We start from the raw sequence: 24,236 nt of genomic DNA on the forward strand, positions 1-24,236 counted from the left end.
AGCTTGAGGATAGGGGTAGAAAAGCTTTGTTCACCCAAGTAACAATACCAATGATGGCCTCTTCCAGGAGAAGCCTGACTGAGGCAGGACAAGGACCAAAGAAAGGTGCCTGTAAAGCCAAAATAACTGTCAATACATTTTGAATCTTTTGGATTGAGAAGTAAATAATAAAGAATATAATATGTGACTTTTAGTTTCCATATTTATATTGACGGCCCACTTAAATTTATGCTGCCTAAGGTCAGGTTGCCTCTTGGGAGGAGAATAGAGAGGAGTGTGACAGGCTGACCATAACTGTAGTAGTTTTCCACATCACTGCCTGAAATCTCCGAACGGATCTGGGAGAGTGCATTGATTTTGTATTGCTGAGAATAAATCATCCCCAAATCTAGTAGATTGATACAGTAACTTTTTCTTTTTTTTTTTGCTTATCGTCCTGTGAGCCAAAAATTTGGTATGGGTTTAGCCAGGCAGCTCTTATGGTAGTCTCACTGTGGTCACTCACACAGCTGTAGTCTTCTGGAAGTGAGAAGGTGACTGGTCATGCTCAAATGAGTCACTTACCTCAGTCGGGGTCGGCTGCCAGCAGAGCAACATGTATTTTAGGCTTCTTGGGTTCCTTCACATGGTGGCGAGGTTCTAGAAACAGTGAGCAATTGAGGGGAAACCCAGTATGCAAGTGCTTTTCAAGCTTTTGACTTTGTGTCATGTTGGCTGGTAGTCCACTGGCCACGTCAAGTCATGTAGCCTGGTCTGGAGTCATCCTGGGATGCAGCCACATGAGGGCATGGATGGGTAACTGGAGACATGATTCATTGTAGCGATCTTTGCAGGAACAGTTTATTGTATGTACATATTTGAAAATTAGAGTAGATATGTTCAACTGCAGGTGTTCTACCTTCACAGGGATTTTGTAACACACAAGAATGAAACTTACCAAGTATCATCATCCCCACCCTGCGGCCCGGCCCCCTCTCCCCACCCCCCCACCCCGCTCAGCAATGAGCTGGGATACCCAAAGCTCTCTCATCCCTTTCTCATTCAAAAGGAACAAAATCTCAAATATAAATTCTTTCCAGATGCTTATACTTGATTTGCTGCTCTTCTTTAGGAAGTAGATGATGTTTTTAGTTCTGGTGCCTAGGTAATGTTTCCATTTTCTCTGAATGGGTGCCCCCAGAGAATCAGTTGCTTCTGAAACGACTGAGGAACTCAAAGACTAATGGAGGTTAACTAGGGGAGATGTTCCTATCCCACATTTAATAAAAATAGAGTAGAGTTATGCAAGTATGTAGATAAGCTAATCATCTGACCTAATCAGCAATGCAGATTTTAAAAAGCCTTTCTAATTACTTCCTCAGCTTGGCTGAAGGTATGAGTAAAAAGAGTTTCCCAGCATGCTGGTAGCAGATGTATTTCATAATATTTATCGAAAATATTGGAAAGAAATCCTCAATTATGATGATCCTGAAAAGTACATCAAAAAAGATATCATATTTAACATATTTTAAACTTTCATTAAGATATAAACATAACATATTTTAGATCATCAACTCTCCCACCAGTTATTTGGAATCATTATTACAATTAGACTTCAGCTCTCAGAGCCAGATTGCTTATTGGTTAACTGCCTGTGTCTTCTCTGAGTTGTGTTACTTATCCATGAAAGCTCTAGTTCTCTTGGACAAAATGGGACCACCACGATAGTCTCCGTTCTTTAGCTGTTTGTTAATCTGGTATCTTGGCAAAAGAGTCCTAGTGCATGATGTTTCAACAACTTTAAATGTTAAGTTGCTGACATTTACAGGCATATGTAACACCACACAATATGTGATTTGGAAGCCTAGATAGATCTGATACTCATTTTCTTGGCAGAATTTGAGTAGTCATGAATGACTGTCAAATAAATCATTCTACAATAGAGTTGCCCAAAAAGAAGCTATCTATGAATTCCTGGTTGAAATGCCTGTGTCATTCCTGTGTGCTGTGCTCTTGGAGGGATAGTTGTTCATCTTTACCTTCTATTCTGTGAGCTGCTCGGTATCTTTCCAGCACATTCTGTTTAATATAACGTTGGCTTGAGTGAGTTGCCATTGCCCACAGTCAAAATAAATCTTAAATGAATTGGTGCGTTTAGTGCCTTTGGAGTGACTGAATGCTTCAGTAGCTCCCTGTTATCAGATGCTGTGGACCTGCTTACCGTCCTCTATAAAGCGCTTCTCCAACATCCGTCTTCTAGGGAATCTTCTTCAGAGATCAGATGGAAAATAAACAGTGTTTTGTGCCAGACAAAGACAACATTCAAAAACTCTTAATGAGTGTCCCTGCATGATTCTTGGCATTTGGGAAAGTGAATGCTGCGTTTTTGGAGAAGCGAATGCTGAGTCATAGGACGGTGACTGGTTTTATTTGAGGAAAGGCCAGAAAATATAGACAATCCAATATACAGTTTCCTTTATTGGCTAGTGACTTTGAAACTACAACATGTCATCAACTGTAAGTCGTAAGATGTGACACTCTTGTATGCCCAGACTGTTAAATCTCTACATCATAGCTTCTCAACTTGGGTGCTTTTGGCATTTCAGACTGGATAATTCTCTGTCATGGGGGACTGATTATCCTGTGTGTTGTGGTAGGTCTAGCACCGTCTTTGACTCGTGCCCCCTGGATGCCAGGAGCATTTCCTTTCTGTGGAGTCACTGCAGATCAGATTGTGACAAGTCAGACGTTGCCAAATGTCTCTGGGGGGGAGGGGGGCAATTTTGTCCTCAGTTGAGGACCACTGCTTTAGATTATTTGAATGATTTTCTCTTTCAACTAACATTTATGAGGCACTTCTTTGTTAAAAAATACATTTTGGTATGTTTATATTTACAGACAGAATATATGTCAAGTATACTAAAGCAGTGGGTTCAACAGATGAAAGTTTCTTCCTGACCAAGTTTAGTTAGAAATATGTGGAAACTCTCTTGATTTTTCTCTTTGTATTTTACGTATTGGGTAGAATCACGAGAAATTGTCTTTTTGTGGGTTTAAAAAAAAGGTAAAATATCACCATTTCCCAGTGTTTCTACCTAATGTATAATTTATAATAATAAAGAAATGATTTGAGAAAAAAAATTATAAGCATACCCAGATGTCATCGTAACCATGATTTTAAGTGTATTTTGCTTTCCTTTGCAAGCAGTGGTGGTTTTAGAAATTTCTTGTAGGCAGGTTTGAAGAGCCAACAGTCTGGCTGCCGCTGGCTGAGGCTGAAGTCATATATTTTAATAATGTGATTGCGTAGCTTGTGCAATACTTTTAATTTAGAAGCTGTGCTTATTTTGTGCTTGAGGTGAGGGCTGATGGAAATCTTAGATGGCGGTGGATACTAAAACTGTTCACTGGGAGGAGGAAGTGGAAATGAAATCTAAATTTTAAAAATATGCATTCACATATTAAATGTTGATGGCAATCCTTTCATTTGAAAGGATCTGATGGTCTCAGTCCACAGGGGTCACAGACCATCGGGCTATTTCTTGCTTTGTTGGCAAGTTTACAGAGGGAGGAGAATTGTATCTGGAAATGCCTTTCTGAACAATGAAATCGAAATGGAGATGAACACTTTCTAGCACATAAAACATAGCCACTGTCCTTTTTGTGTGCTCTAGATCTCTACTTAGAACAGTAATGAACTGTGAGACAGTATTCATTGAAGTATGAAAAATACCTAAAACTTGATGTTCGTCTTGTAAACCTTGTTCTTCCTTAAGCTTATTATGAGAGCTGCAGGCAGAGAAAACCTCTCCCTTGGCTCTCCACCTTCCAGGGAAGCGCTAACCAGTAGTGAAATGGCCAGAACTCTGGCCGCAGAAGCAAGAAAGAAGAGCCAGGGGGCTGCAGAGTAGTTCAAGAGCTACCTAATCAGCTTCTGACCACTCAAGAGTTGGTAATGTTGTAGATTTTATAGTTCGTCTTCTGTAATCGTCCCCTGAAACTGTGGAGAGCCGACGGAGGTTCTGTAAATCAAATGAACAAGGAAAAAAAAAAAAAAAAGTCCGTAAATGCTCAGTGCATAAAATGCACCACTTTCATGAATTCCTGGGATTTCTAGAGAGTTCCCTGTGCGTGATAGGCATAGGAGAGAGATGGCGTGCTTGATGTTGGTCCAGGACGAGGTGAACTTTGTGCACACTAATTTTAATTCATTATATATGCCTTTTTTCCCCAGCACAAATGGACCCCCGAGGCCTATCTCCCAGACAGAGTAAAAGTGACAGTGACGATGATGACCTGCCAAATGTGACCTTAGATAGCGTTAATGAGACTGGATCTACGGCCCTTTCCATAGCCAGAGCAGTACAAGAGTAAGTACCACGTTCTCAGGATGAAATGAGACTCGCCGAGGTGTGCAGTGGGTAATGGAAGCAGCAGTACCTCCTGTTCCCGGGACTTGCCCCTCTCGCTCGCGACGGGCTCGTGCGTCGGCATCCTTCCGCCCCGGCTTACGTTCTCTGGGAGCAGGTTAGGCATGAAGTATTTTGCGTAGTTGAAAATCTGTGCGTCTATTAGAAATGAGGCGTCTGTGCATCTCTGCTAATACCTCCTACCTCTACTCCTTAACTCTGAAAAAAATACATTGTTCTTTTTGAATGTCACCATCCAATTACTGCCCTCATTGTTATCGTTCATTTACAACAGTCGGGAGAAATAAAATATGGCAAGTATGATGATCTTGTTTTGATAGGAGAGTGCAGAACAGCTTTTCTGAAATGTTAAATTTGGAAGTTGATGTCTCACCACTTTGAAAAATCAGAATCGTGTGTGATTTTTGAAAAGATCTTTTCTCTCTCCTTATATCCGGGCCATCAAGTTAGATTTCATCCTTGTTATTCAAAGATAGTTGCTTTTCCATCATTGTCGATTCGGAATCTAGAATCGAACCGGTGGCTAGTCCTTGTATATTTTTTCTCTGGAATAATTTTTAATAACATAATCTTACATAAGAGTAGGACTTAAATCGCCACTGCTGTTGCTAGCACGTGAGTTATCGGGTCACTGAAAATGATCTTAGTCACTTTCCATATTTTAATTCATTTTCCCAAATATTGACTAAGTTGTGACTCTGCTCTGTGCTTTAGTCTTTGAAATCTTTAAAACACACACACACACACACACACACACACACACACAGGACTGACATTTTAGAATTTAAAGCATATGTGTGTGTGTAAAGTGAATAATATGTTTCTATGTTCCATGGGTCATACATAGTATATATTTATGTGATATATATCTGTGCACACATACAAATACATATGGTATGTTAAGGGAAATAGGATATAATGGATCTAAAATGAAATTTGGAGTCAGAAACATATAAGCTCTAATGGTTATGTGACTTTGGCAAGTTATTTAAGCACTCTGAGATGTTTCTTCATCTGTATAAGAAAATCAATATACTTACCTTGTAGCCTGGTATGAGGATGTAATATAGTAATAAGATATAAAAATCAAGTCACAGAATTTTGGTACATAGAAGGCTTCAATTGACTATGGACTTAGTATTATAATTATTTATATAATAGTGTGTAGTATATGACAACTAGGAAATTAATGTGTGGAAAATGTTGTTATTCTAATTGTACAAATGAAAACACTCAGAATCAGAGAAGTTAAATGACTCCTCCAAAGTCCTATAATAAGTAGTAGTAAGACAAAAGTTTGGACTTCTGACTCCCAAAACAGAGCTTTTCCTAACAGTACCTGTCGTGTTTGTTTCCAGTAATATTCTTGTACTTCACCACCTATAAAAAGCATTGTTTCACTCAAATAACTGGTTATAGTCACTTAGTTTCTCCAAAGCAAATGTTCATTTGCCAGGATAGGCATGGAATCAAAGGGGTTGCTGAAATCATGTTTGAAATGATGGCAGTCTGAGTCACCTCATTGCTCATTCAGTGATCAGCACAGTTTAATATGGTTTTGTGTGACCTAAATCTTAAGATCCATCTTTAAAATTAGTCTAAATGATGACAGGCTTCAATCCTAAAATGAATAGTACATTTCAAAGACATTTTAGTCATATTATTTTCCTATATCATTATAATACATGTATAATTTCTGTGTGTGTGTGTGTCTGTATGTGTATGTGTGTGCATGTGTGTGTGTGTGTGTTTACAGAGGTGGGTGTGTTTTTTGTTAATTCAGACTTTAAAGTTGGGAACTATAATTATGAAAATCTAAATTATGTTTACTTTATTTGGGACTCGGCATATAATGACATTAACTTTTTAAACATGACTATTTTTTTTTGCTTTTAATATTATGTGCTTATAATATGTAGTGTATTTTAATGTGAAATGTTTAATAGCAGCCTCAAGAACTGGAACCTCATTTTCAGCCTAACCTCTCAGGCTTGCTTTGTGAAAACATTTTCAAGGCACAGTAGCTTGTATAACTGCATATGCCTGCCTTTATTACTGTTTCAAAAGTTGCCTGTGTATCTAGGGAAATGCCAAATTCATTATTCATGTAAGTGTTTTCATTAAACGATTAGTAAAGAATACTGAGCCGTCACCTGGGAAGCCCAAGAACGCCAGGACCCATCAATAGTTAATTAAGTCTCATTCAAGACGCAGTGTGTATATGTAAACACCAGGAAGTGAGAAGATAGTGTTAGATGAAGCAAAAAGAATGCTCTGCCGAGACCTCTTAAATATGGGTGTATTTCAAAACTTAAAGTAATACATTGAGGAAAATTTTATTCTGGGACAAATAAATATATAATCCTTGTTAGACACATTAAAAAAAAAAAAATCTCTACTTAGGTTTACCCGAAGTTAACTTTCAGTGTATGTCTTTCTGCTTCTCTCTTAGTTTCTCCTTGATTCTTTAATGCATATTGCTGTTGGTGATTTTCTGTTTTCGCTTTTCCTGTTTGCCTTTGGAACTTGATGCCTTCTGTTAACTCAAAAGCTATCAAACAAACAAAAATTCCAGTGTACTAGGGTCAATAAAATAATGCATTAATAATAGTGTAAAACATCAGCTTGGCATATACGAGATGAAAGGATTTCAAAAAAGACACCTGTTGACCTCTTCCCTGTACTTGCAAAACTTTCTTGAGAGAGTTAGATTCAGGAGTCTGTCTACAGATGGAGAGGCAATGGCATCAAAGGGTTATGTTTATTAGAGGTAGCATACTTTCAAAGCCTTGGGCAACCAGGACACAGTTGGCTTTCCCATCAAAGGGAAAAGGAATCATGGTTTAGGAAGTGTTCCAAGGTGGGCCTCTTAATTCATTGGCCACCAGTGAAGTGTTAATCAAGGAGGAGAAGAAGATGAGGAAGGAGGATATTAGGGAAGATTGACACTAGAAATGGATGCAACTGCCTTGTCCTTGACCTGTCCTTACAACAAGATGCTACCCGCAGGGTAGATGTTCTTGTCTTCTTTCCCATTCAGGTGCAGAGTTTTGTCAATAATCACTGTAGTTTGAGTTTTTAATTAAGTGACTTACATTATTGGCATTAGTATATCAACATAGCATAAACATTAATATATAAATATATATATATTTTTCTAAATGACTGTTACTGTGCATTTTACTGTTTTTGTTTTATTTTGTTATGTTTTTTTAAGATTTATTTTTTCTGGGTGGGGGAGGGATACAGGGAGAGAGGGCAAGGGCTGAGCACAGACTTGCCACGGGGGCTGGATCTCAGCACCCTGAGATCGTGACCTGAGACAAAATCATGAGTTGGGCGCTTAACTGATTGTGTCAGCCAGGCGCCCTTGCGTTTTACTTGTGTTTTTTTTTTTTTTTTTTTTTTAGTGAACTTTTAATTCTTTAGTTTAAGAAGTGTTTCCTTTGATTTGAAATGCAGAAGTTGTTAGGCAAAATGGCATCCTCCCCGCCAGATATTAGATATTTCTGTCTTTAAATAAAAAAGAACATCACTTGGTACTAGAGCAGCAACCTGAGGTCACTTTGATGTATTTAGATTTATATAGTGAGGTTCCTGAACGATGCTTGGACTAATCATTTCAGCCATTTTCATTAATTTGCTTGATTATTGTTTATCATCTTGGGATCCGTGAATTCAAAGACAATGGAAAAAGCCACAGAGAGGCCCACACACAGGCTCTGCCCTTTTCTTGTTTTAACTGTGCAGATACTGTCCAAGTCAGAAACCGTGTGTTCAATAATTCTGACAAAGCCAAATTCCAGCAATTCATAGAACATCTGTTTTGTTTTGGTCTGGTTTTTTTTTTCCCCCCGATGGTAAAATAGGGTCGTTACCCTTAACAACTTGACAAACATAATTATGAAATAAGTGTTTGGAAAAAGAGAAGTACAGGCGCATGATGAGAGCAAATTATTGTAATTAACTCTCGCCCCAGGCAAAACAATGATATTTTTTTAAATAGGTACAGTTTGGCTGTGTTACCCAGACCCTCTAATTTCGGTCTCCCTTTTTAATTCTTTCTCTCTAATTCCAAATATTCATACTCCTCGTTGGTTAACAGGAGTAAGAATAATCAACTTCATACAAACCAAAGTGTAAGTGAATGAGACTATCTCCTGAGAGAAATTTCAATATAACCAGGAAAAAACCTTAACCTAGAAGAATAGGGACCAAGACACAGGCATGCCCTGTTTTCCTAAGTTCCCGTTACGCCACTCTGCTTTTATGAAAGACCTGTTAGCACCTGTTTTTGCTAACTGAAAGAAAGTGAAAGAGGATTTTCATCTTTACAAAAAAGATGAACAGCAAAAATAGTGTTCAGTGTGGGTTTTGTTGTTGTTGTTTGTTGTTGTTGTTGTTAGTTTGTTTTTTTGTTTGTTTTTGCAGTAAGCCCTTAGAGAGGCAACGCATACTCGAACCAGAGAGAACAGCCCCACCAGACTCCCTCTGGGAGCCACACCCCGCATCTCAGCACCAGAGCTTTGAGCTCTGTCTGTGAGCAGCCAAGGTTTATCTCCACTTACCATGTGCCTCCGTCAGCAAGATGGGTTCTTAAGGTGTCACAGAGGCCTAAGAGAGGGGGTCTGAGAGTCTGGGAATGCTCCAGAACTCTTCCATTTAAGTTAATGGTCATTGCCTCTTCGCTTTATGCCATTTTGGCTTAGAAAACGTTTCATAGGAACGTTCTCCTTTTGGGTATTAGGGGAATCCTGTATTAGTACTTTCAGTAAGAGCAAGAGTGGAGGAGGAGGGAAGCGTTTGAAGATGTAGAGGAAATATACCTGTGTTACTCAGTGTCAGTCCTTAGAGAATTGGTGCGTGCGTGTTCCTGTTTAACTCCCACCACAGCTGAGGAGCCTACCCTCTCTGATCTTTATTATAACTCTCAGAGGAAAGAAAAGCAAAAAATGTGTAGCATTAGTAACTTTGTGCTTTGGCTACCTTCCCTGATACTTGCTACTTAATAAAAGGATATTCCTTTTAAATGGTTCATTGTCAAGTACATTTAAGCTAATCAAAACATTTCACTGTCCTCCTCTCCCTGTTTTTATTACAGTTGACCCTTGAACACAGGGTTGAATTATGAAGATCCACTTACACGTGGACTTTTTTTGGTAAATACAGTAGAATACTGGAAATGTGTTTTCTCTTCCTTATGATTTTTCTTAATATTTTCTTTGCTCTAGCATACTTCATTGCAAGGATATAGTATGTCATACATATGCAAAATGTGTATTAATTGACTGATTATGTTACTGATAAGGCTTCCAGTCAACAGCAGGCTATTAGTAGCTAAGCGTAGAGGTAGTCAGAAGTTACCTGTGGATTTTTGACTGCACAGGGGGGGTCAGCATCCCAACCCCAGTTGTTCAAGGGCCAACTTGGTATTGCTCGTGTGAAGGTCCCTTCTCCCAAAAAACTGCTTGAATTTCTGGAAATGAAGAGTATTATGATCTTTAGCACATTTTCACTTGAATGATCTTTAAAAGAACAGGTATGGTAGAAAGTTAGATATCCTATTGTTATTTCAAACTTTGCTGCTAGTTCAGACATCATAGTTCTTAATTTTAGAAAAGTGCATTTAATGATAAAAGGTCAGAAATCGTGAGTGGTATTTTTTTGGTTTTATTTTCATTTTTCTTGGTCTGAACTTCTTGAACACACCCACTCCTGTTTCTCTTAATGTCCTCCCCTATGATTGTGTTAATGTCTTTTAAATTACGGTAGAGAGCGGTACAAGAAATGAGGAAGAAAAGTGAAAACGAAGCAATTGTAACTGACAGCCTACTTTTTGGCAGATACTATGAAAACTCATGTAGTTCTCATTTAATTTGCCCTGTGATCCTGTTTTTATCATGCAAATAAAGAAATGGAAACCCAGAGAGGTTTACTCTATCCCCAGAGGTCCTACAGCTGATAATTTGCAGAGCTCATATTCGTTTCCAAGTTTGTCTGACTATAAACCCATATTCCTTCATGAAGACAGCTACTGTCTTTATGTTGTGGCTTTAATATCTCGAAACTGCCAACTATCGAAAGCCAAGTTCTTTGAACTTCAAATCCCAGCAAGTACACATTTTTATAAAATAATTTCAGACTGTTTCATCTTTAAACTCATTGTTACTTTAAATATAATCTGATATGGAGAAAATAATTCTATCCTGTACCCTCTCAGAATTTTCTTTTCAAAAAGTTATTCCATTTCTATAAATCACACATTATATGGAAGTGTGAGGAAATAAAATATGAACATATTAGTGTTTTTCATTATAAACTTCACTGGTACTATTTTATTTAAAGAAATTGCTGGGGAAAACGTGGTTTCAAGTGTGTTTTAATATACACATACATGCTGACATTCCCAAAACCAAAAAATGAACATCCCTTATAGAATTGCTTTCTGCCAATCTATAAAAGGAAAAGTTTGTCCAAGGGTTAACATCATCCTGGGTCATCTTATTTTGCACCCTTCGACTGAAAGATTTGAGAGGACTTGGATCATGTGCCTCTCCTCATCTGCTGATTAGAATGAACCCAACTGAGCTGATAGTGCTTGGAGAAAAAGCCAGAGAGCACGACCTGTCAAAGGACTTATGTTTTTCTTCTCAAATCTTTCCTGGATTCTTACCTCCTTAAGAGAAGCTATAGGTCATTTAATAAGCCCAACATGTTTGGGTCCCCCCACTTCCTGTCCTACCAAAGAAATAACAATGATTCCCCTCAGTAGTTGGAATTCTAAATCTATCATGGCTGACACGGGCTCCACTGATGGGTAAATCTGAGAGGTGCCCATTCCCTTGCCAGGGGAGATAAATGTTTTGGGGTTGCTATTCTTTGAAAGAGCTCAGAAAGAGCTGCTGATTTTCCGTGAATGAACACAGACAAAGTCCAACATGTATGCTTAGCCTGCCTCTCAGCCCATCAGTCTCCCAGGCCTGAAAAATACAATTAAAATAGCGATCACTGAATATCTCAGTCCCTTGGGTGTTTAATATCAAAATGGAGCCCATCGCACCCACGCACAGTCCCATATATCTGCCTTTGGTGGGACACTCTTTGTCCCTCCTTAAATTAAGAAAAGCGGGGTGAGCTTTGGCCAATAATTTGATATTTGAATTGTTTCATGAAGTAACAGATTTTTTTTTTTTTAAGATTTTATTTATTTGACCGACAGAGATCACAAGTAGGCAGAGAGGCAGGCAGAGAGAAGAGAGAGCAGAGAGCCCGATGCGGGACTCGATCCCAGCACCCTGGGATCATGACCTGAGCCAAAGGCAGAGGCTTTAACCCCCTGAGCCACCCAGGCACCCATGAAGTACCAGATTAAGTGACCCGCTCATTTGGTGCATAGTTAATTACTTTATTCAACTCTGTGTTACACGCTGAGGACAGGATGAATGGTTCATAGTACCTTAGCACAGGGAGCTCAGCATCGAAATGTAAGAGGTGAAGTGAAGCACGATATGATGAAAGCATAGGAAGCGCTGCCTGAGAAAACAGAGGGGTACACATAGCTCAGACTGGAATAGGTAAGACCATCGATGTGCAGTAGGGGTGCAGCCGTTTCTGATGACTGGTGCAGAGGTGAGTGTAGCAGGGAGATGGGGAGGTGACTTCGGACCTGATCAGGAAGGGGGAAATGTATTCTGTCGACAATGGGGAGATGTGGATTTGTCAGCAAACATCGGTCTCAAGGAAGCTGCACGTGGTTGTGCAGGTGGAACACCGTGTGTCCCAAACGGTCCTATTTACATCGTTGTGGATGTGAATAGTCTGCCTGAATGTCCGCGGTTTCCATGGTTAGACCCAGGAGCCCGTGGCGTACAGGTATGTAAGAAGTGGTGGCGATGGGAGGAGACAGACAAGAAGCACCTATCTCTGAGGAAGGTAAGTGCGATGGAGGTGGTGCGATGGAGGTCGGGGAAGCCAGACGTGGGCGTTAGGCTGTGTGGAAAGAGAGGGTTCACTGTTTCCTTAAGATATTCCAGAAAGAGCTCTCTAATAAGACTGTGTTTTTGGGAAGACCCGAAGAAGGTCAGGGCACAAAGAGATATAAAGGGAGAACATTCAAGGGAATAACAAGTCCAGCGACTCTAAGACAGGAATATTCTGGAATGAGTAAACAAACTGACCAACTGGAGGACATTAGTTAAAATTCCTTGATCTTGGGGCACCTGGGTGGCTCAGTGGGTTAAGCCTCTGCCTTCGGCTCAGGTCATGATCTCAGGGTCCTGGAATTGAGCCCCACATGGGGCTCTCTGCTCAGCGGGGAGCCTGCTTCCCCTTCTCTCTCTGCCTGCTGCTCTGCCTACTTCTGATCTCTCTCTGTCAAATAAATAAGATCTTTAAAAAACAAAAAAAATTCCTTGATCTTACAGAAGAAACTGAGCTCCGTAGATACTGACGAATTCTTCCAGCATTCTGTCCCTAGGGAGAGGGGCTCAGGACTGAATTTTTTTATCCCTTCATACTTTTCCCTCTAGGCTGTGATAAAAATTCCCTTTTTCTAAGGGAATCTGCAGTTATTCAACCAAAAGAAGAATCAAAAAGCCACCCCCCCCCAAAAAAATGCAAAACCAATTTCCCTTTCAAAATATTTGTTTACTTTGTACTTCTTTCTGACTTGGGTACTCGAAACCTAGTTTCATATCCCCCTGCCCCCCACGATGATTCAAAAATATCCATTATCCCAGCAAGTTTTTTTTTTTTTTTAAGATTTTATTTATTTATTTGACAGAGAGAAATCACAAGTAGATGGAGAGGCAGGCAGAGAGAGAGAGAGAGGGAAGCAGGCTCCCTGCCGAGCAGAGAGCCCGATGCGGGACTCGATCCCAGGACCCTGAGATCATGACCCGAGCCGAAGGCAGCGGCTCAACCCACCGAGCCACCCAGGCGCCCCAGCAGGTTTTAAAAAATATATTATTATTGTACTTTCTGTAGCCATTAAGAACTTTTTCCCTAAAAATGATATAGCTATTGTTTCAAGTAAAAGCTTATCCTCAAAAATTTTTGTGTACAAATCTTTTTGATCATTAAAAAAATAAAATGAAATAAAAAAGAACATATCATATATGAAAGCCACTACCCAGGTATTACTATCTTCTGGGTACTATAGATATAAACAGATTAATTTTAGCCTTTCTAACCACTTGGAAATTATTGGGTTAACTATGTGTTGATTTTTTTTTTTTAACTGTCATGCCTCATTTTAATGTGAATGTACTATTTCTTGGTGATAAATTTAAAAATAGAAATCAGGCTTTTTAAGACCAAACTTTTTGTTTTATTTTTATTTTAAGGGGATTCCAAAGTTACATCATGGATAGAATTGATGAGCCACTTCTACTTGACGGTGGCTACACATTTTTGCTACTTTGATATTTATATATTTTTTAGTATTAGTAATTTCTGAGATGATTCATAATTTGAAATATGTTGACATTTCATGTGGTCATACAGTATATATATACTCCAAACTGATTGCAAGTATTAATATGCTTTTAATTGTTGACATACTTCTCTATGTGAGATCTTTATATAGCTTTTTTTTTTTTTTTTGGCTATATGTTCTACCTATAATCACATTGCAAATTTATGTACACCATTTATATTTCTCATATATATTCCTAATGGGTGTAACTTGTGAGTATAGATAGTCATTTCTCATGCATTTTTGATGTGTGTTGACATAGATACTCAGTGATAATGTTGAAATATTAATAAGTTTCGCTACAAGTTCCCAGAACTATTCATCACTATTTCATTTATTAATGTAGTCAGAGAGAGTACACATGATAGAAAACCATACTGTAATATATTTGAAATTAACTCAATTCACCAGGATATAATCTCTTCTATTTTCAGTCAAATGCTCTAGACACTCTCTTTTCTTATTACTCTTTATGAGTTATAGCCATTGTACCATAATTTTCCTTTACTTTATAGCACTTTCCCACACACTTGAATCTCATTGAATACATTCACTTACATGCATCAAAGGAAAGTAAAAAATTGAAGGATTTGTTTTCAAGGAGAACCTGCTGCTACACAGAAAAATCTAGTACAGATGGAAAAAGATAGCTTGGATAAGAGTGAATCTTACCAGGTTGACGTTTTACCGTGATATTTTGCCATCCGCTTACATAATTGCATAGTTGAGGGTCACCATCCAGCTGAGATGTAAGACATCAAGCATCATGGCTCATCTTAGAAAGTAAACCCCAAACCATGTGTGCTTAGTAATGGTAGAAATGCCAGAAAATATTCCTGATTGGTTTTCTGAAAAATTACTAGTGTGCAGGAAAGAATTCCACACTTAATTTAGAAGTAATGGGTGCCTCGGTGGCTCAGTGGGTTAAAGCCTCTGCCTTCTGCTCAGGTCATGATCTCAGGGTCCTGGGATCGAGCCCCGCATCAGGCTCTCTGCTCAGTAGGGAGCCTGCTTCCCCCGCTCTCTCTCTCTTTGCCTGCCTCTTGCCTACTTGTGATCTCCATCAAATAAATAAATAAAATCTTTAAAAAAGAGAGAGAGAGAAGTAATTACATATTCTTAGCTAAATGAATCATTTTACCAATGTAATTTTTAACATTAGACCTACTCAAATACTACTTCTGGATAGAATTCTGGATCTTGAATAAAATTCTTTCTGTGAATCTGTTTATGTCCCTAACCTACCCATCTACCCACCTCCATGTCGTTCCGAATATCAGTTACTTTTGGCTGCAAATAACAATAAGCCTTACTAGAGCACTTGAACATGGGATTCTTTTTTCCAGTGAACAGGAAGTCTAGGATAAACAGGACAGGCCGGTGGAGGTGTGCAGAATGTCCTGAAGGTGTCTTCTCTCTTCCGGTCTTGCTGCTCCTCCATTGTGGTTTCCTTCCTACTGGTTGCACAGATTGGCTCCATCTTCAGGCAGCCTGTCCTTATTCCAATCACAGGGGGAGAAGTGAGACTACAAGCCAAGTACCAGAGGAGCATACCAGCCAACTGTGGCACTTTTTTAAAAAAAGATTTTCTTTATTTGAGAGAACGGGCAAGTGAGAGAGAGCGCGAAGTAGGGAGGGAAGAGGCAGAGGCAGAGGGAGAAGCAGGCTCCCCACTGAGCAGGGAGCCCCAGGGCTCAATCCCAGGACCCTGGCATCAGGACCTGAGCCGAAGCCAGATGCTACCTGACTAAGCCACCCAAGTCTCCTTACTCTGTCTCTTTTCAAAAGTTGTCCCACGAGCCCCACCCTGTGACTTCTGCTGCATCTCATTGACCAAACCTGGTTTGCCTGTTCCCAATTATTGGAATATGGCTAAGGGGAAAGAAAACTATGGCGAGGACTGAGTTTAGTAAACCAGCATCGTCTGCCACCAAACTTAAAGTTTACTCCTTAAGAAAAATGTGGTACCACCCCAAACCCAATGTCAAGGTGTTTGGGTTTTTTTTTTTTTTTTCCTTTAAAAAAAAAAAAATCAGTCACCTGTTGCCACTCAAATGCTGTACAGACAGCCACTCCAGAACCCTGTGGTCTACTACTGTAGGGATTGACTTTTCTTCGATGCATCAGCTTGTTGGTTGGGGCAGGTCTACAGGTTGTTGGAGCAGCACTAGTCTTGTCTCTCATTTTTCCAAACCCAACAGATGACTTGTGTCATGTGTTTCTCATGGTGGTGGCTAGAGTGTAAGAAGGCAACCCAATTGTACAAACACATTTTAAGCCACTGCCTACGGCACTCATCTGCCAACATCCCATGGCCAGACCAAGGCCACATGACCTACCCTAGCATCGGTGTGGGAGGAACCATATTTCTCCCTGGAGATGGGAAGCTTTAGGACAGTGTTGACTTATGTACTAATATTTTAGAAAAGAATACGTACTAATATTTTAGAAAAGAAAGGCTTTTGTTTCTAGAAGCAATTAAAATTAGCTAATACACCTGTATTAAAAATCTAATTTACTAAGTTTTGGTAAATTTTAGTCATGTTTTCTGATAAAATTTCCAGGTGGTTCTGGTAGGTCTTGTAAATTCTTCCCCGTAGATTCACTTAATGTTGTATTTTTTTAAAATCAGTAATAACAAGTATATTTGTTATGTCTTTGTATCTAAATTTCATATGGTAAATTCTTATCTCCAGGGTTTATACTCTCAGAAGTGTTCCATTTTGCTAAGTATAATAGAAGGTATTACTAAAATGTAGTGCTTAAGCAGCTGATTCCAGCTGAATAAGCCAAATCTGTGAAATGTAATTATGATCAGTTTTTAAACCTAAATTAATGTTGATTAATCTCTTACCATATACAGAATGGCTAAAAATAGCCACAGCTTATTTGCCTTTTTCCTCTGATTTCTGGAATTCTATAGCCATGAGCTATAACAGAGACAAAACACAAATAAAGCAAAATTATACAGAGAATTTAAAATAAAATTTTGGAGCTAAAATTTCATAACCATTTAGCAAAATATGTATCGGTCTCCAATTCTGCATCTATTTTCCATTTTGTTCTATATGTGTAATCACTGTTATAAGTGAGAGAAAACATGGGATTGATTCTCGTAGAATTTCCACTTTCTGATGCAAATATAAAAACTAATTTCAAATTGTACATTTAGAGGAAATTTTCTAATACCTGATAGGAAAGTGCAAGCAAGAAAATTGGTAGAAAATATAAATGACTTTTTTTAGAATCAGGAGGTTAAAATATCTTCTTGCCAGCTTTTACTGGGTAGATTACATTGTGAGGTTACAATATTAATTTTTCACTATATCTTTTAATGAGCGTTATTTATCCAAGTCAAGTCAGAAGACCAGTAAATGTTTTATAATATAAGAATATACAGCAAAGAGGCGCCTGGGGTGGCTTGGTCGGTTAGGCATCTGCTTCTGGCTCAGGTCATGATCCTAGAGTTCCTAACTGAACCCTGCATCGGGCTCCCTGCTCAGTGGAGAGTCTGCTTCTTCCTCTCCCCCTACGCTCATGCCACTTGTTCTCTCGTGCTCTCTCTCTCTCAAATAAATGAATAAATAAAAATCTTTTAAGAAATTTCTTTAAAAAAAATTAAAAAAAAAAGATATCCAGCAAAATTAGAAATTGTTCAAGAAAACAAACAAGATATTTCCTGAATTGAAACCAGGTAATCTCTTTACATACTAAAATCAACCAGGTTTTTAAAAATATGATTATATCTTTGGCTTTTTACTCCTGCATTCTTACCCATGTTTCCAAACTGACACTACTTTGAAACAAATGTAGAGTTGTGTAAATTTTGCCTCATGTATATCTTGAAAAGTTCAAGATTATACTAGGGATTGCATTAAATTATTAGTCATAGAAATAACTTAATGGTCACATGCCCCCAAATCAGGAAGAATATATTGGAAGTTATTGAAGCAGTGTAGACATGAGTGACTCCAGGCCTGGGCCAGGGTGTCAGTGGCCTTTGAATGTGTATCAGTGACAGTAACAGTACATATTAAAAATGTAGTGTTTTGTGGTTCCCAATTTATTTTTATAAATCTGTCTCATAGTGATTCTTAATACAGCAATGTCTGGATTTTCTTACTTTACAGATGAGGAAAATGAGACTTGAAGTGGGAGCTGGCTGGCATCATAGACCTGATAAGGAGTGTTACCAGTGGTGCCCAATTAGATGTGATTTTCCACTACATGTTAAAAGGGCTCTTTCCTGTATTCTGTCTTGAAGGAAAAGATTTCTGATAAGTATTTTAAAGAAATGATGGATAGTTTGAGTGATAGCTAACTAGACGGAATGGTAAGATGAAGGCAGAAGGAATGGCTGTGCCCTTGAGCTGAATAACATAATTGAGAGGAGTGGGTAGAGGAGTTCAATACAACGAAACTCCCCAGCGGAGCCTTCCTATTGGTGTTTGGAGGTCTAGAACTGGAACTGATGAAAAAGGACTAGAAACACAGGAAGGGAGGCAGTGGTATAGGGACAATTAGTGAGGTTTATTTTTATTTTTTGAGGTATTATTTGTATATAATAAAACACTCTAAGGCTACAGTTCAAGCGGTTTCACAATTGCATATATTCCTGTAACTGCTACCCAAATGAAGATTTCATCAACAGGGAAGTTGCCTTGTATTCCTGCCCCCCATAAACTCACTGTTTCCTCCCAACCCCCAAACAACCACTGTCCAGTGTCTGTCACCATCATTAATTCTAGACCTTCATTTATGAGTTGTATGCGATGTATTCTTTTGTTTCAGTCCTCTTTCACTCGGTGTTTTTGAGATTCTTGCACATCATTGGGTTGCTCAGTGGTTTTAAGTACTAACTTATCCATGCACCTTGGAGCTATTTCCAGTTTGAGCTCTTATATAAAGGCACTATGAACATTCATGGGTAGCTCTTCTGTGGACATAACGTTTTTGTTTCTCTCAGGTAAACATCTAGGAGAGGAATTGCTGGGTCAAAGGAAGATGTGTGTTTATCTTTATAAGAAACTGCCCAATAGTTTTCCAAGTAATACATCTTTTTATATTCCCGTCTTCAACTACCTTTGGTATTGATCGTCTTTTTTTTTAAAGGCATTCTCTATATATTTAAAATGGGGTCTGTTTAATTCTTTTTTTTTTTTAAAGATTTTATTTATTTATTTGACAGACAGAGATCACAAGTAGGCAGAGAAGCAGGCAGAGAGAAAGGAGGAAGCAGGCTCCCCGCTGAGCAGAGAGCCCGAAGCAGGGCTCGATCCCAGGACCCTGGGATCATGAGCTGAGCTGAAGGCAGAGGCTTTAACCCACTGAGCCACCCAGCTGCCCCGGGTCTGTTTAATTCTTCACAGTGAAGAACAAGATGCCAAGGACTTGGTTTTGGAAGATCTGCAGCGAGGAGTCAGCTGAAGGAAGGAAAGATGAAGTTCAACAAAGAGAAGCACCAAGAAAATAGGGAAGAGTGATTTTCAGCCAGATCCTGCTCCCCTGAAGTCCCAGGAGGGTGAAAAATGAGAAATCTAATCAATTTAGGGGAAAAAAAAAAGTGAACTAGAGTGAATACAGATCTGCTTGAGTTGTGAAAAGGACCTTTAAGCTTGGATGAAGCAGGTTAATAGGAAGGAGTCCTGAGCGCTTAAGGAGCAGGAACCTAAGATTTTACGGAAGCAAATGCAGAAATGTCTCTGTGAGGGGAAGATGAGAAGATGATAATCAGAGCAGTGACAGTCATTTGTGGATAGACTAGACATCTACCCAGCATGAAAAGAAAGTTTGAATGAGTCATTCAAATAATTATGTTTGAAAAAAACACTTTAGTTACCACATGTTTTTGTCTACATGTGTAAAATAAAGTTGCTTATCTGATAATCATCTGGATAAATTAATTCAGATAACAATTAGGAATTTTCAAATTCAAAATATGCTTATTTAAAGGCCCAGTGTATGCCAGAGTCATTTTTATCTTCTTTCTATTTTCATTTTAGGTATATCTTTGTCTTCTTATTCCCATGAACTTTGAACTCTTCTTCCTTTGATCTTTTAACTTTAGACATGAATAAATATTTGTAAACTTTAAACCCAAAATGTAGGTTAGGTCTTGGTTCATTCCAGTGAGAAAATGAGCTTTTCTTTTAGGAATAGTCCTTTTATTTGGTAACTCTATAACCTTCTTTCTCTTCTGGATTAAAGATAAGAGAGTCTTATAAGTACTTTACATATTTCTGTGCTTTTAAAGTACCCAGCAACCACAGTTACTTCTTTATATTACATAGAACCAAGATCATAAAATCAAATTAGCAGATAAACATTACCGATTCATCAAGGTACTCCTAACAGATTGCTGTGAGTGGTAGCACTGTTCAACGTAATGACATGATAAGCATCAAAAGGGAATCACTTCATTCCTATACGTCATTCATTCAGTATTTCTTGAACATTTGCTGTGTGGAAGACACCATGCTAGACTTTGTGGAGGAGACAAGTAGAGAATGTCATCTGTAATATGCCAAGAGTGATTTCATTTTCTGTCTGCTATGATATCTAGGATATTTGTATTCAAAGAAAACTTCCGGTGAATTAAAGTTTTGCTATGCATTGCTGTAATTTCTGTTATCTTTCATGGACGCGCCCATTTATTGAACATTGAATATATGCCAAGAAATCAGCTGTCATTATGGAAGGTCTCCCTGGGTCAGGCAAAACTGTATCAAAGGGGGAAAAAAAACAATTCAAGATTGTCTCAAGGGTCTTCCCAACTTAGGGGGCGTAAAATCATCAGTACTTTCTTGTTAGCAAATTGGATGCTTGGAAAACCCAGACTTTGTTCATCTTGAAGCCAGTTTTAATGAAGTAGAGCAAAGCAGAATAACATGGCTTTAGCTGGAGGCAGAGGGTACAAAAATATATATTGTGCAGAGCAGAGCAAGAGTAGGTAAGCACTCTAATAAATTTGTTGATCTAATTGTTTCTTTATGTTGTGGGCCAGTTAAAAAGAAAGTAAACCTTGCACAGGGCAGGTTAATCTAAACATTCCTTCGTGGCCCTTACACCTTCTACATGTGGTATCTTCTAAGGAATATGGGGGATTGGAGATGGTACTAAAGGTCAGAATGATCCGCTGGCAGCTTGGATGGTTAAAGTTTTTGAAATTCCTTCATCAGAAAAAAGGAAAACTCAAGGATGTTTTCAAAGTTATGTTTAAACAAATTGAACGTTATCAGAAAACAGGCAGGGTTGAGCTGTGTTTCAATTGGGATTATTTATGGAGAGAGAGAGAGAGAGCAGACTCCATCTTTAGATGTTTAAATTGGCTTTGCTAAATATATTCATAGGTGTGTGCAACTGTGTACTTGCAATTTTTTTTAAAAGGCTATTCCAATATACGACAGAGAACGGGTTTAGAGGTGACTTAAGGTTGCTGCCTCTGCGCTGCCACTGTTAAGAAGTGGTCCGAGATAGAACATGTCACCTAATCTCTGGAGATCTTTTCTCTAACCAGAAAACAAAGGGTTTGGACTGAATTTTCTCTCAGCTCCTATTTAGGTCTGTTATATACCGAGTGAGGGACGTATTAACATACTTGAAAGACCTGAGCCCTCCTCAGTCATTGTAACTTCTGGAGACCATCCAGTGTCTTTTTCCATTGAATTGTGGGACTTTACTGATAAGTGTGTATTCCTCCTGCGCTCTAATGATACATGATAATTGTGTCTAGAATGACAGCTTCGCTTTAAGTTGGAAAGTGTGCATTGTGGTTTAGCACAGTTTGGTTCACATTTCTATATTTGTTCTTTAATAATCAATTACTTGAATTTAATCAATTTGGAGTTTGGGTTGTAAAAATAATGTCAAGTAAGATTTAATTGAACGGTAATAGGGGATTTATAAACATACCATTAAAAAGTGTCAAGAACCTTAACTTGTGAAAAATATTAATCAAGAAGACAGTAGTTGATAATAAAAAGCAATCCAGATCCAGGAAATTCATTGACATCACAGGTCCAAGCCCACTCACTGTTACTGTGAACTAACAAAGGGAGTTTGTAGACCGTGGACTCGGAAGGCGGAGATGGTATGCAGCGTCAGAAAAGCTGCTTTGGTGGTGTCTTTCAAGATGGCACTTCCAGAGTTTCAGGTTTTAAGTGTTTAGGGTTCATCTTAATAAATTATATCTATTTTTTAAACTACAGGTATAACACAATCACATATAAGTGAGTTGCCTACCAATAGTTTTACCAACTTGGAGCCTACGGCTGTGTTAGTTTACATGGCCAGATTATCTCATTTGAAGGCAGATCACAAAGCAGATCTCCTACCGTCTCTGTTCATATGTTTGAAGTTTCCAGGCATGCGGTTCTTGAGAGGGTGAATGCAAGAACTTGGCACATGGCCTGTAATGTAGTAAAACCTCAATAAATGTTAGCTGGGCTGCTTCCTGTTCTCGCTTTTACTATCTATCATAGGTTATAAAGGTTGTCACTTCACACTAGTTCTTTTCAAACTCATGTCTACAGATGTCCGCTCGCATAAAATCGCACAGCTGAGTACGTTCCTAACGCACATGTGTGCCACACTCAAACGTCAGGCCGTGTCAGGCACATGTGTCCAGCACGTGCCCTCGCTGTGGCCTCACTGTCGGTTGTATAAGGACAAGTGGATGTCAAGCATGTGTAACCAAGATAATACACTGTGGATCATCTGGGTGCCTCTTTTCTAACTTGAATAACAAGGATAAATGATATGCACTTTCATATTTCATAGAAATTTGAAATTTCATAGAGATTTTATTAATTCACTTTGCAACCAAAATTTCCATTACTCCTTTTTAGGCTTCAGGGTCATTGTTTTAGTCTGAATGTATGACACAAATGTCGTTACCCAAACAGGTCTTACGTGTACAGCATGACACGTGCAAAAGACCTTTGTACAGATCAAGATACAGAGCATTTGTCCTGGATGGTTCTTAAACCCCAAAATAGTCTTGATTATTTTAGTACTTTTCCACCCAGGGAGGATCTCAGTTACTGTAATGGAAGTGATTCTGAGCTTGCAAGATACCCTGTGCAACATTCTGACGTCTGTAACTGAATTTCGGGGGTACAGGTTCATTCATACTCTCTAATTGAAACAGAATGCAGGGTAATTTGGATGCTGGCATTGTTATTACAAAAGCTGTAGGATTTTAATATTTATCAAAACACATTGTTCTTTTTCTAGTCACTTAATGATAATTAAGGATTTTCCTTTATTGTGAGTAGATACTGCTCTTATCTCTTTTTACTTTGAAACTCCATGGACAATTTGATTGTAAAAAGACTTCTAGAATGAACAGTTTTCGTCCAAGTAACAGGTACACAGGGGTGGGTTAGGACTCGCCGCTATGTTGGAATCGGTCGAGAGAAAAGACTGGAATTGGAGCTAACTAGTTGGCGTGTGTAACCTGCTGTAGCCATAGTGAATGACCTTCAAAAGCTGGGTTTATTTATGCTTAAATTTGTCTTTGTCTCTGTAAGTATATAAATGAACATGGGAATTAAATGCCTATAAGCATGAGGAGTAAAAGCAGCTGAAAACAGCTGATTTTGATCAGTGGCTTGCCATGTTTAGTGTATACTACCGACCAAAATAGCAAATGCTGGGGAATAACTTTTGGGACTAGTCCAGGATGATGCCAGGAAGATAGAGTCCTATTTTGATGATTGTATTCTCTAGTCCACAAGAATTGTAATTCCAGAGCAGTACCCATAGCATTTGATCTGACAAGAGAATGGAACCTCTTTTGTCTTTACTTACTCCCTTTCCCATCTCAAAAGAAAATTTGGGATAATTTACATCAATGTATTACTATGGTATAATTGGAAGATTCATGACTAGGCAAATAAAGTATAGGAAAAATAATGTAACAACAGTTAGATAAGGTGAAGGAAATGTTGATACCTACACATGCAGAGCATAAGGTTCTGCATAATAAATACAGGCAGGAAGGGCACCTGGGTGGCTCAGTTGGTTAAGCCACTGCTTTCGGCTTAGGTCATGATCCCAGGGTCCTGGGATTGAGCCCCACATCAGGCTCCCTGCTTGGCAGAGAGCCTGCTTCTCCCTCTTCCTCTGCCTGCTGCTCTGCCTGTTTGTGTTTGCTCTCTGTCAAATAATAGAGGCAGGAAGCTAATGTGGCCCAGAATTCCTAAGGATCACTTCTGTAAGGCTTCACTCTAGGAGAATAGCCACAAAATTGCCCCAAAGAAACTGAATTTTTTGTTGACCTGACAGCTTTTTTGGAACGATAAACATTTAATATGGCAGGAAAAAAAATTCAGTTCAAAGAGAAAAGGTGA

General features: G+C 38.8%; 1 protein-coding gene across 10 annotated transcripts in view; it reads left to right on the forward strand.

The window, feature by feature from the left end:
• KLF12 (Kruppel like factor 12) overlaps positions 1-24,236 on the forward strand; it is a 436,672-nt gene that overhangs the window by 321,625 nt on the left and 90,811 nt on the right. For all 10 annotated transcript variants that reach the window (XM_032315078.1, XM_032315082.1, XM_032315084.1 and 7 more), the window contains one exon: positions 4,214-4,349. In XM_032315078.1, coding sequence (XP_032170969.1) covers positions 4,214-4,349 — 136 coding nt within the window. The remainder of the gene's footprint in view (positions 1-4,213; positions 4,350-24,236) is intronic.

This window comes from Mustela erminea, chromosome 15, assembly GCF_009829155.1.
Source record: "Mustela erminea isolate mMusErm1 chromosome 15, mMusErm1.Pri, whole genome shotgun sequence".
In the NCBI taxonomy this organism is placed as follows: domain Eukaryota; kingdom Metazoa; phylum Chordata; class Mammalia; order Carnivora; family Mustelidae; genus Mustela; species Mustela erminea.